This window comes from Pectinophora gossypiella, chromosome 4, assembly GCF_024362695.1.
Source record: "Pectinophora gossypiella chromosome 4, ilPecGoss1.1, whole genome shotgun sequence".
In the NCBI taxonomy this organism is placed as follows: Eukaryota; Metazoa; Arthropoda; class Insecta; order Lepidoptera; family Gelechiidae; genus Pectinophora; species Pectinophora gossypiella.
In genome coordinates this window covers 13,872,638-13,885,055 of record NC_065407.1, presented here as the reverse complement: position 1 = coordinate 13,885,055, position 12,418 = coordinate 13,872,638, and the positions used below count along the sequence as shown (strand labels likewise).

At 36.7% G+C, this 12,418-nt stretch overlaps 1 protein-coding gene across 1 annotated transcript in view; it reads right to left on the bottom strand.

Annotated features, from left to right (window-relative positions):
- Window positions 1–7,336: 7,336 nt before the first annotated feature.
- LOC126382349 (synaptogenesis protein syg-2-like) overlaps window positions 7,337–12,418 on the bottom strand; it is a 336,238-nt gene continuing 331,156 nt past the window's right edge. Inside the window, exons 15-17 of the mRNA XM_050032158.1 lie at window positions 9,019–9,123; window positions 7,952–8,115; window positions 7,337–7,474 (exon numbers count right to left, since the gene is read on the bottom strand). Coding sequence (XP_049888115.1) covers window positions 7,352–7,474; window positions 7,952–8,115; window positions 9,019–9,123 — 392 coding nt within the window. The 3' untranslated portion in view covers window positions 7,337–7,351. The remainder of the gene's footprint in view (window positions 7,475–7,951; window positions 8,116–9,018; window positions 9,124–12,418) is intronic.

The following is a 12,418-nucleotide window of genomic DNA, read 5'->3' as shown; positions in this document are numbered from 1 at the left end:
TACCAGCGTCGTGGCTCACGCCGCGACTTATGCTGAGCGAGGTCCTTTTATTCCGGAGTTTTATTATTATTGATTTTATGATTTTGGTTTGTTTTTCTTTTTGTTTTGGTTTTTTTTTCTGTGTATTTATCGATTTCCGTGTGGTTTCTGTCCTGTGTTAAATGTAATGCACCTGTCTGTCTGTGTCTGTGGTGTCCGGAAGTAATAAATGTTTCTTTCTTTCTTTCTAAACAATAAAATTAACGATCTGTATTTGTATAAAGCCAGCTTTTATATTATTAAAGTGAGTCATAAAACATACCTGTTATGAGCTTGATTAGTACGAAAAAAACCGAGAAGGTAAAATAATTACGGTCATCGTACTTTACAAAAAGGGAACTTCCAGTAATTGTTTGTGTTGTAAAGAATTATCCTCATAAATAACACATATAACGCGAGGAAATTATATGTATGAAGTTTCATTTCCATGGTACATAAGTACAAGTACAATAGACGTGCCACATGACTTTTTCCATTTGAACGATTAAAAGCACGCACTTAACGTTGTTGGAATACGTTTTCGTGCGGCGTTAAATTGAAGGGAAGGGCACATCAATTACGTATGCACACGGCCCCCGAGAAGCAAGCACGCAACGCCGCCACTCCACCCGTTGGCTAATTCGAGCAAAACTGGCTGGAGCGAGATATTACCGGCTGAAACTGGAACGTACCCGTTATTACAAGTTTGAGCCAGAACGCTTTGGATTTCGAAGCGTTTTTGCGGAACGTTTGAAGATTGAAGTAGTGTGGGCATGATCGAGCTTTAGATGGATTTATAGTTGGGTTTTCTACAGTTATTAGTTACGACTTTAGTAAAGTCGATAGATATTACTTTCATAAGTTTTATTCGTTATAAAAAATAACCAACAAAGTATAAACTTTTCAATTCTCGTCGCAATCTTTCCGTTGCCGAAATTGCGCGGCCATATTTTTCTATTGTGTCTATTTTGCCCTCAAAATATCTCCAGTGCCGGATCCCAAGCTCCTATTGTCTCAGAGATTACGCTTTTCACATTTTTCCGTAACCAGGGATATAAACAAGGAAAAAAACTCATTGCAGACTATGATGTCCTTCCATTTAATTCCGTACCTTCAGACCTCGCAATAAAGGAGGGTAGAATAAAAATTCTTATCACGATCCCAAATGGCCAGCCGAGTTGAGTACACCAAAGAAAATGGGGTAGATAGAAATGCGATTTGGGCGGGGTTACCGCATCGCAGTTGTTAAGGGCTTGGGACAACATTTAAGTCACAATGCCGAAATATTATTCACGGTTGCTGACTGAAAACGTATGAGATACGTACCGAGTTCTTGTAGCCTTCGATTATCTATGTTATATAACATGAATATTGGTAGAAGCACTGACAAATCGACGCGTTATAACAGCTCTACGCTCGCGTCGTGCACGACATGCAAGTATCATGCTAAGGATAGGTTTTATAAAGAAATATCCATCTATCGATACACTTGTCTTTATTGTGAGAATCTCAGTCCCAATTTTGACAAATCTTAGGCATAATATAGGCAGACTGGGTGAAAGATAATTTATAAAATGCTATTTTAGAAATAGAAACCAGACTAAGATAATTAAAAACAATTTCATTGATTTATTAAGAATTATATCTACAAAGATAACGCAACGACGACGTTTGACCACCTTAATTGATGACTAGCTTTTGCCCGCGACTTCGTCCGCGTAGCGTGTTATAAAAGAGAGATCGTTGTGTGTGTGGGAGTGTATGTCAAATTTCAAGCATCTAACTTATGCAGTTTAGATTTTTTCATACGACATTTTTTCCCCGCTAACTCCCATTTTTCAAAATACAGCCATAACTAAACTTAGGTATGCATGTATGCTAGATTAAAAACATCTACTCGTATCTTACGCGGTTTAGATTTTTTCATACAAATGTTTTTTTCCCGCTAACTCCCGTTCCCGTGGGAATTTTGCAATACCTTGTTGCAACTAAGCTTTAAGTTTACTAAGGTACCTGCATGTCAAATTTCAAACGTCTAACTTGAGTGGTTTAGATTTTTCATACAGAAGGATTTTCCCGCTAATTCCCGTTCCCGTAGGATTTCCGGAAATTCCTTTCTTAGTGCACGTCTACGGTACCTAAGGTACCTGCATGCCAAATTTCAAACGTCTAACTTGAGTGGTTTAGATTTTTCATACAAAAGGATTTTCCCGCTAATTCCCGTTCCCGTGGGAATTTCGGGAATTCCTTTCTTAGTGCACCTCTACGGTACCTAAGGTACCTGCATGCCAAATTTCAAACGTCTAATTTGAGTGTTTTAGATTTTTCATACAAAAGGATTTTCCCGCTAATTCCCGTTCCCGTAGGAATTTCGAGAATTCCTTTCTTAGTGCACCTCTACGGTACCTAAGGTACCTGCATGTCAAATTTCAAACGTCTAATTTGAGTGTTTTAGATTTTTCATACAAAAGGATTTTCCCGCTAATTCCCGTTCCCTTGGGAATTTCGGGAATTCCTTTCTTAGTGCACCTCTAAGGTACCTAAGGTACCTGCATGCCAAATTTCAAACGTCTAATTTGAGTGTTTTAGATTTTTCATACAAAAGGATTTTCCCGCTAATTCCCGTTCCCGTGGGAATTTCGGGAATTCCTTTCTTAGTGCACCTCTACGGTATCTAAGGTACCTGCATGCCAAATTTCCAACGTCTAACTTGAGTGGTTTAGATTTTTCATACAAAAGGATTTTCCCGCTAATTCCCGTTCCCGTGGGATTTCCGGGAATTTCTTTCTCAGTGCACCTCTACGGTACCTAAGCTACGTCTCTTCCAAATTTCAAGTGCCTACGTTTAGCCGTTTAGGCTGTGCTTTGATATGTCAGTCAGTCAGTTTCTCCTTTTATATATTTAGATTACATATTTACGTAGAAGATATTTCCGTCATACATGATTTCTATGTAACTTTAACCATTAAGGCTGCTCACGCGACGGAAGCTTAAAAAATGGAGTAACTTCTCCCGTTTTCCCAAAATTTCCCTTCACTACTCTGCTCCTATTGATTGTAGCGTGATGTAAAGTATACTATAACCTGCCCAGGAGTATGAAGAATAATTGTACCAAGTTTCATTAAAATCCGTCCAGTAGTTTTTGTTTCTATAAGGAACATACAGACAGACAGACAGACAGACAGACAGATAGACAGACAGACAGACAGACAGACAGACAAAAATTTTACTGATTGCATTTTTGGCATCAGTATCGATCACTAATCACCCTCTACAGATTTATTATAGTATAGAAGATAGAAGATAGATAGAAGATAGATGACGTACGTGAGTATTTTTATTTGTTCTACACAAATTCAAAAATAGAATGTATCGTTTTGATTTTTCGTAACGTTCGTTTGGTTTCCGGAAAAGTAGTTTAAATAATATGTAATTTGCTGCAAATATACAATAAATTACGTCAAAAACAGAGACGTTTAAAAAAGCATCGCATTTGAGTAGGTTGTCATTGAACAGTCAGTTTGAAGTATACTAAGGTTACTAAGGCACTATTGAGGACAATAGATATTTATGTTCCGTCACTGACCAATCCTTATCTACAACATATTATTATGGAAAACCAAAAACAAATAGTTTTCTAGGTCCAAAGGTTTAGATTAGGTATTGATAAGTCAGTCAGTAAGTTTTGTTTGTTTTTAAATGTTCTTTATTTCATCATAAGTACAACTTAATTTGATAACATGACACTGTCTTGTTAGCAAAAATCTTAAATAATTAACAACGTTTATCAGGCTAATAACACCTATTAAAACTTATACTATGAATGTTATCAATACTTTTACAATGTTGTGGTTTCAAACTTTAAGGAAGACAAGTGAAGGGATTTGCTAACATAAACATTTCAGATAATGTTTATACATACTAGTGTTAAACTTACAAGTAACAGAATCAAGCATACGATCTAACATAGTGTAACTTTATAAAGGATCAAATTAATTTAGGTAAGTAAATTAAATAACAAAGTTGCTTAAGATCAAATTTCATATTTATATTTGTGGGTAATTAAATAATATAATAGCCGAAAGTGCTAATGCATACTAACTCTTATTTCATAAGGAGAACAGATTAGATTAGTAAGCGGTAACTAATCACCACGAAGATGTATTAGTCACACGTAGTGCGGGTGACTCGCTGACCGGTTCAGATAGGAAATAGTGATGGGGTAACCTGTATCTCTTGTAAGTATCGATATAGGGCAAGGTGCAATAACGACTTCTGCCAATTGCTGATATTAAAATATTTGGATGTTTTGGGTTATTTTTAATATAAAATTTGAATGCTAGTTTAGTAATAAACTCTTTTATAGTAGGAAATTTAATGGAATTTTGTAATTTTTTCAGGTTAGTGTAAAAAGGAGTATTGTAAGATATTTTTAATGCACGATTTTGTAGTTTTTGTAATTTAAGAATATTGGAGATACTGGTAGAACACCACACTGGACAAGCGTAAGTGATACGAGGCCTGATTAGTGTCGTATAGAGGCGTAGTTTTGTGAGCGGGCTAAGATTCGCCCGCCTGTTAAATATAGGACCTATCATATGCATTGATTTTATACCTTTAACACGTAGTGAATCTATGTGAATAATCCAATTTAATTTGGTATCAAATTTGACCCCTAAGTACTTAACACTAGGACGCCATGGTACTTTAAAGCCTTTAATCGTGATTTGCCTCCGTGGGGCCCTTATTTTACGTGTAAAGAAGATTGCTTCCGTCTTGGTTTGGTTTAACTTTAATTTCCAATTTTCAAAATATGTTGTAAGAAGTTCTACAGACCAGTTAAGTCTGGTAATGATATCATCAACATCACCAGACGTCGTGTAGGTCGCCGTATCATCCGCAAAACACGCCAAATGGGTATACGGTTGCTTCGGTATATCATGCAGATAAATGTTAAAAAGGAGCGGTCCTAGCACTGACCCCTGAGGCACACCGGCTGGAATCTTGAGGTCATAAGATCTGGTGCCGTCAATATGAACAGCGTATTTACGATTTTCTAAATAGGAACAGATCAGTTTGACAAGGCTGTTAGGTACTTCAGCTTTCATCATCTTATGAATCAAACCTCTGTGCCACACAGAGTCAAACGCTTTCTCAATGTCCAATAAGACCATGCCAGTAGACATTTTAAGATTTAAATTGTGAGCAATATGTTCGCTTACACGAGCCAGCTGTTGAACAGTGGAATAACCCTGCCGAAAACCGAATTGTTCCATCGGGATGAAGTGATTGCTCACTTTTAAGAGACGTATCGCAATAATTTTCTCAAAAATTTTACTCAGATTCGGTAGTAAACTAATTGGGCGATAACTTGTTGGAACAGTATTATCTTTTCCTGGCTTGATAATAGGTATCACCTTTGCAAGTCAGTCAGTGAATCAGGGTTTTGATTGTGTTTGTTTGATTGTATAATTGCCTATATGTTCTTGTTGTTAGAGCCTTCGTCATTAGAGGTTCTACGTTTGATGCAGACTTTGTCATTAATCATTCTGTAAAATAAGTAGGTACCTCGTTCGCAAAATGATACCCTCGATTATTGACTTCGCCTGTCTACTTTCACTAGATAGGACCAAACTGTTTCCTTTTAGGGTAAATGACCATTTACCCTAACCCTACGCCCCTGTAAAAAATCAGATTTTAAATAATAAGCACTCTTCAGTTATTTTGCTAATAAGCAAATTTATTTTTCCAAGAAGTTTTACACATATCCACTTAACATTTACGATATGTCGAGAAGTCTTAAAAAAAAAACAAAAGTATACTTAAGTACTAAATTAAAAAAAAAAACGAAGATTCTCCATAAAAGGTAACTAAAGTAGTAATTTATTTACAAAAGATGAATATTCTAATTTGTGACAGAGATATTTTTTTCAACTGAAGTATAAAGTTTAATTTAAATATTATGTAGTGCTGCGAACATAAAAATCCAAACAATATTTTTATTAACAATTTCATAAATGTATTTTTAATTGATTTTTGATATAACACTCAGTTTACAGTATATTTTATTTACATAAAGGTATGCTTAAAAATCTTTAAAATAATCTCTAGTGATCTTATACACTATCAGTTGATAAAGTTAGAATATGTACACATATAAATATACCAGTTAAAGTTAAATGTAATAAATTTTATAGGATCACAGTGATTTTTTATTTTTAAGTTAAATATTATTTAACATATTTTTTAAAATTTTCAATAATAAAACTTAAAAAAAAATAATTAATTATAATTGAAATACAAATTTTCGAATTTTAAAACAAATTGAAATAATTTTAGAAATATTTTTTATTTTAGGTGATAATTTTAAATAACTTTTTTTTATAATTTATTGTCTATATTTCTTTTGAAACGTCGCGTCGTAACATTGGATTGAATCTACAGTTAAAACTTAGTTTTTAGGAAATTATAACAGAAGTTTACAAAACTCCTGGGAGAGGAATATTTGAAGTCAAGACAGCACACAAAACAAATTCCTGCATGATATAAAATAATATATAACTCAACTTAAAAACGAATATAAAAAGCTTAACTCTATTTTTACACTAAGTATTTCAAATAATAAATTAATTGAGCCTCAATCTATATGCGTTTTATATACATTTTTTGCATAAATAATTTATAAATATATTATATATTTAGTAAATAAAAACAATCATTGTATTTAAAAAGGACACTTGAAGAAATATTACGGGAAAATTTAATAAAGTATTAAACACAAAATAAACAACCCGAAGTATATTACGCCATAGAAGTCTTTCTCCTACTTAATATAAAACATTATCGGATATGAACCATTAAATACCTATTACATTATTTGATACTTCGTATCAGTAATCAGTTATTTATTATATTATATACATTAAGTAAAAATATTTTTATAATAACAACTTTATATCAAAGGAAACACGACTTTAGACAGTCTTCGTTCATTTATGTCGATGCACGAATTTGATAATTAATTATAATAAAAATTTAGAGAAAATAACCAATCTTTTAGTATATTACTAAAGTAAAACAAAAAGGGATCAAATAAGTACTTCACTATGAAAGGCGACGGTGTACAAATATAAAAACAGTACCTGAAAAAGTCAAAGCTATATAATTATAAAAAAATACTTAATAACAATTATAATTGATTTCTAATTGTTTACACAAAATATCAAGAGAATAATGAATGATAGTTACAAAAAATCTTAAAAAGATAGACTAAATAATGACAACAGTGTTTCCTTTAATGAAAAGCCAAGTCATAGATTAAAGAATGTTCAGACTAGACACAACTTTCACGTGCGTTCGCCGCTAGTAGAGGTGTTCTCGTGGTTACTACTTCTCTTCGCCGGGACAATGTCCCACTTGTGACACTCCGTCTGTCCTCCGCTAATGTCCCGATGCTCTGCGAGAAAAAAATACATATTGAATAAAATAAAACACAATATAGACACATAGGGCGCCACCGGAGGCCCCGGGTTCAAATCCTGGTGGGGGACATATCACAAAAATTAGTTTGTGATAATAGTTTGATTAGGACATTACAGTAAAAGTAAAGTAAGGTGATCCGTGTTTCGGAAGGCACGTTAAGCCGTTGGTCCTGGTTACTGCTTACTGATGTAAGTATGTAGTCGTTACATGAGCCATGTCAGGGGCCTTTGGCGGCTCAGTAATAACCCTGACACCAGGGTGGATGAGATTGGTATTCCACCTCACAACCCACACGATAAGAAGAAGATGTTATGTTGTATAATTGGCGCTTCCACCAGACATCTCCTAATCCTAAACTAAAAATGATTGTTAGACTTTTCAACTACCTTATACAGTGAAAGTTTTAGTACATGCATTCGAATACACAAAACACACATTAAAGTCCTCTTACCTGGGCATCAGAAGCAGGAGTGTTAGGCGTATGCGGTGTGGTAGACCTGACTTCATGTTGGTGCAAACTATGTGCACTTTTCGAAGCCCCTACTAATGGTGACACCACAGCTCCGTAGGGGGGAGGCTCCGGAGGCCGCTCGGCGTCCCGAGTGCAGTTGAAGTCTGAGTGAAAGGCCCATAATGTTAATCTTATCACGTCTAGCCTATTCATTCTCAGGGCGGCCTCCGTGGTCCAGTGGTTGAGCGTTGGGCTCACAATCCGGAGGTCCCGGGTTCAAATCCCGGTGGAACATATCACAAATATCACTTTGGTTTGGTTAGGACATTACAGGTTGATCACCTGTTTGTCCAAAAAAGTAAGATGATCCGAGCTTCGGAAGGCACGTTAAGCCGTTGGTCCCGGTTACTACTTACTGATTTAAGTAAGTAGTCGTTACATGAGTCATGTAACAGCTTTTGGCGGCTCAATAGTAACCCTGACACCAGGGTTGATGAGATTGGTACTCCACCTCACAACCCATAATACAGGGCAAAGATATCCCCTCTATTTTTTCGCACCTCTCGACTTTTCGCCTTCAGCCAATGTTTTGCGCAGTCTACCTTAACTTCTGTACTCGACTTGAGGCGCCCAGTGACTCATGCATTCCTAGTTGTTGAACGTTGAGCTTACGATCCCAAGGTATCGGGTTCGAATATCGGACATAACACAATAATCACTTTGTGATCCCTAGTTTGGTTAAGACATTGCTGGCTTATCGCTCAATTGTCGGAAAGTAAGATGATTCGTGCTTCGGAGAGGAATTGCTCCTGACTTCTGTTTACTTAGTTAAGTAAGTATGTAGTCATGCCAGAGGCTTTTGGTGTTTTAATAGCAACCCTGACACTGGGGTGATGGCTGGGGTGACCCTAACTGGGTCGACTATTGGTCTCACATTCCACAAAAGAGAAGAGCTCCATACAGATTGCACTCATTGGTGAATTATCGTCGACCGCAGCGTTGCCATACGTGGATGAGAAAATTATTGGTACACATTTGAAAATGGAGAAATAAAAGTTTCCTTTTACCTTTTCCCAGTGGCACTACGTCAGGATTTTTGTCGTCGGGTTGTATCGGCGAATGGTTGGCGCTGTGCATTGAGTTCTTATACGTCTTCACAGTCTGCATCGGAGCTAAAATAAAAGAAATAACATATCGTTCATTCAAATAACAAAATCAGAGTGGCTGGTGTATTGGATGCGATGAAGCGGACATTTTCATGAGATTTATTAAACTTGGCCGTCCGTTTGGGTTTTATCACACCCCGGACACTTGGCATACGAAAATCTCGTTCTTCAGCCACTTAACACGTAAGTGCGAGGGAGATAGAGAGTCCGCGATAGCTACCTTACTCCTTAACGGTTTGCGGATGGTGACGTATATCTGGCTTGGCCGATACGAATTGGTGCGGGGCGGAGAGTGTCCGTTCTATCATCATCATCATCATCAATTTATGAGCCACGCTCTTGTCGGTGCAGCATTTCCCATGCTACTTTTTAGGGAAAAATAGGGCAGTGGTTTCCCTCTTGCCTTCCGCCCATCCGTCCGTTCCGTCCATTCTATACGTAGTATTATTCTTTATTCTATGATTTGACTCATATTTAAATAGCTGTACTTACAATAGTCACATATTTTTTACAAATTAATAAAATAAGGTGAAGTTTTACGTAAGAAACGTAAAAAAAATTATCGGTGTATTTCATTATTTATTTTTTTCATTCTACTTAATAACTTTTAATTTTAAAGGGATATAATTATATCTTACAATATGGATACCTACCTGAAATAAGTGTTTAAGTTTTACTTATTTTTTTAATTTCTTTTTGCTCCATCACGTACCTTGTGTCTATATACTTATCTGAAAGCATATTGTATGTCTGTGTGTACGTATATATCTAAGAAAAGGTAAATTTGAAAAACGAAGTGACAATCTTCACTGAAAAACATTTAAAACGTCCTCATCTTTCTTTCCATTTCAATGCATAGAAACAGCTTTAGAATCACGTTCAAGAGTATTGACCTTAACTTGCTCATGAAGCTTGTCATAAAAACTTTCAATACAGTCCCAGACATCTAAATTTGAATCTAGACGTGTTAAAATAACTATACAAGTAACCTTTCAATATTACGATATGGTTCCTTTCCTTCACATGATTGTCGATTTGGCTGTCGATAAATTTACATATCAATATTGACATGCTATAGCCTCATCAACAGTCAATGCCTGCGTGCGAGAGCGTATTGTTAAACCACCAACTAATTCAACCCGTCCCGACGAGCTCTGACCTGGTGTTCGAGTGGAAAACGCAAAAGGTGGCCCAAAGAGACTTGGCGACGTTGGGTTGACCGAGAACTCTCGGCATGTCATGGGAGGAAGCAGCAAAAGATCGCGAGGAGTGGAAATCTGTTATTCGAGCCTTAAATCCCAACAGGGAATACAAAGATTAGAAAAATAAGAACAACAAATTCAACTGGCCGGTTAATTGATACCATAATTATGGAGTTTCACTTTTAAACTGTATATTTAATTAGTTAATCTATCATCATCATCACCCCATTAACGTTCCTACTGCTGGGGCACGGGCCTTCCCTATGGATGGGTAGGGGAGATCGGGCCTTAAACCATCACGCGAGCCCAGTGCGGATTGATGGTTATTAACGACTGCTAATGCAGCCGGGACCAACGGCTTAACGTGCCTTCCGAAGCACGGAGGAGCTCGAGATGAAAACTTTTTTTTTGTGGTCACCCATCTAATGACCGGCCTTTGCGAAAGTTGCTTTACTTTAACCATCGCAGACCAAGCGCGTTAACCGCTGCGCCACCGAGCTCCTCAGTTAATCTATACTTATTTAAAATTAAAAGAAATATTTTTAAGTTTTTTTTTGTAAGACGTAATCCCTGAAATTACCCGGCTACGATGAAACAAAAAGAAGGTTTATGTGTTTGACCACTATGTTTGTATTTATATAATATCTCTGTTCCACGTGAGTTCTATATATACTACTATTATACATACATATTATTACGAGTATTATAATATATGTATTGTATAAACGTCTGTTCCAGTCTAATTTCTATAAATCACCTGCCAGAATTAAGCAAATGAATTGCTACTAACTAACTAACAATAAGCGTCTATCTGTCTGGGGGGTTAAAAAGGCCACGTTAAAACAAATTCACCTAAAAAAGCAATATTGCGATTTGGCATTTTTTGTCACTGCGCACTTACTTTAATATTTTTATGCGCAAATGTCAAATAAGCAATATTGCTTTTTAGATGAATTTGTTTTAACGTGGCCCTTTTAACCTCTCTAGCCTAACACCCAGAATCTGAACGCGGTATATGTATACGCCTAGTCCGTCCGTAGAATTGATAATACCGTTCATCGACTTACCTAGACTGATTGCTAGGCTAGAAAAGACTGCAAAAGTGGTGACGCGTCAGAAAAATGTGGTGACAGCATGACTGGAACATCTGCAATCTCAGTGGAGCCGCAGAGAACATGAATCACGTATTGAAATGCAGTAGAGAACAGTGGGGTATTTGAAAATTCCGACCACGCCATCTCCGCTCGGCTCCGGCTTATTGTGCCAAGGTTCATTGACCAACTGTCTTCATACATCACATACTATAACTAGCTAGGATACTGACATAACATAACATAACATAAACAGCCTATATACGTCCCACCGCTGGGCACAGGCCTCCCCTCAATCAACCGGAGGGGGTATGGAGCATACTCCACCACGCTGCTCTGTTTTTACGCCTAATAGCCGAGACCAACGGCTTAACGTGCCCTCCAAAACACGGAGTCATCTTACTTTTTCGGACAATGAGGTGATTCAAGCCTGAAAAGTCCTTACCAAACAATGGACAGTCTCACAAAGTGATTTCGACAATGTCAGATTACTGACATAAGAAGAAAAAAACTGTCAATCCAAACAATTGCTAGTTTTTGTTAGAACACACGTAACTTGATAACATAGATACATAAAGTTCCAAGTTGCAAAAAGACAAAAGAATCTAGCATAGGTATTTTTCCAGCGCCACACACATTGACGAGTGGTACTCTTCGGAGAACTCACGACTGCGAACCCACATAACTAACAGGCTATCTGTCCTTTTCTTAAATAATATAAACACATCAGACAGAGATAACTGACACAATACACTGTGCTTCCCCCACCTTTAGAATTAAAAAGCGAAAAAGTTACTAAACCTATCCGGAACTCCAATCCCTCGAATTGGGACTTCACCATAACGCCACATATAGTGGGTGATTCTGTAAAATATTTTTATTATTGTTTATACATACATAATTATGATTAGCCCATATGTTATTTGTCACTGCTGGACACAGACCTCCCTTCTATCAACCGGAAGGGGGTATGGTTCACATTTCATGCTACACTGCTCTACTGCGAGT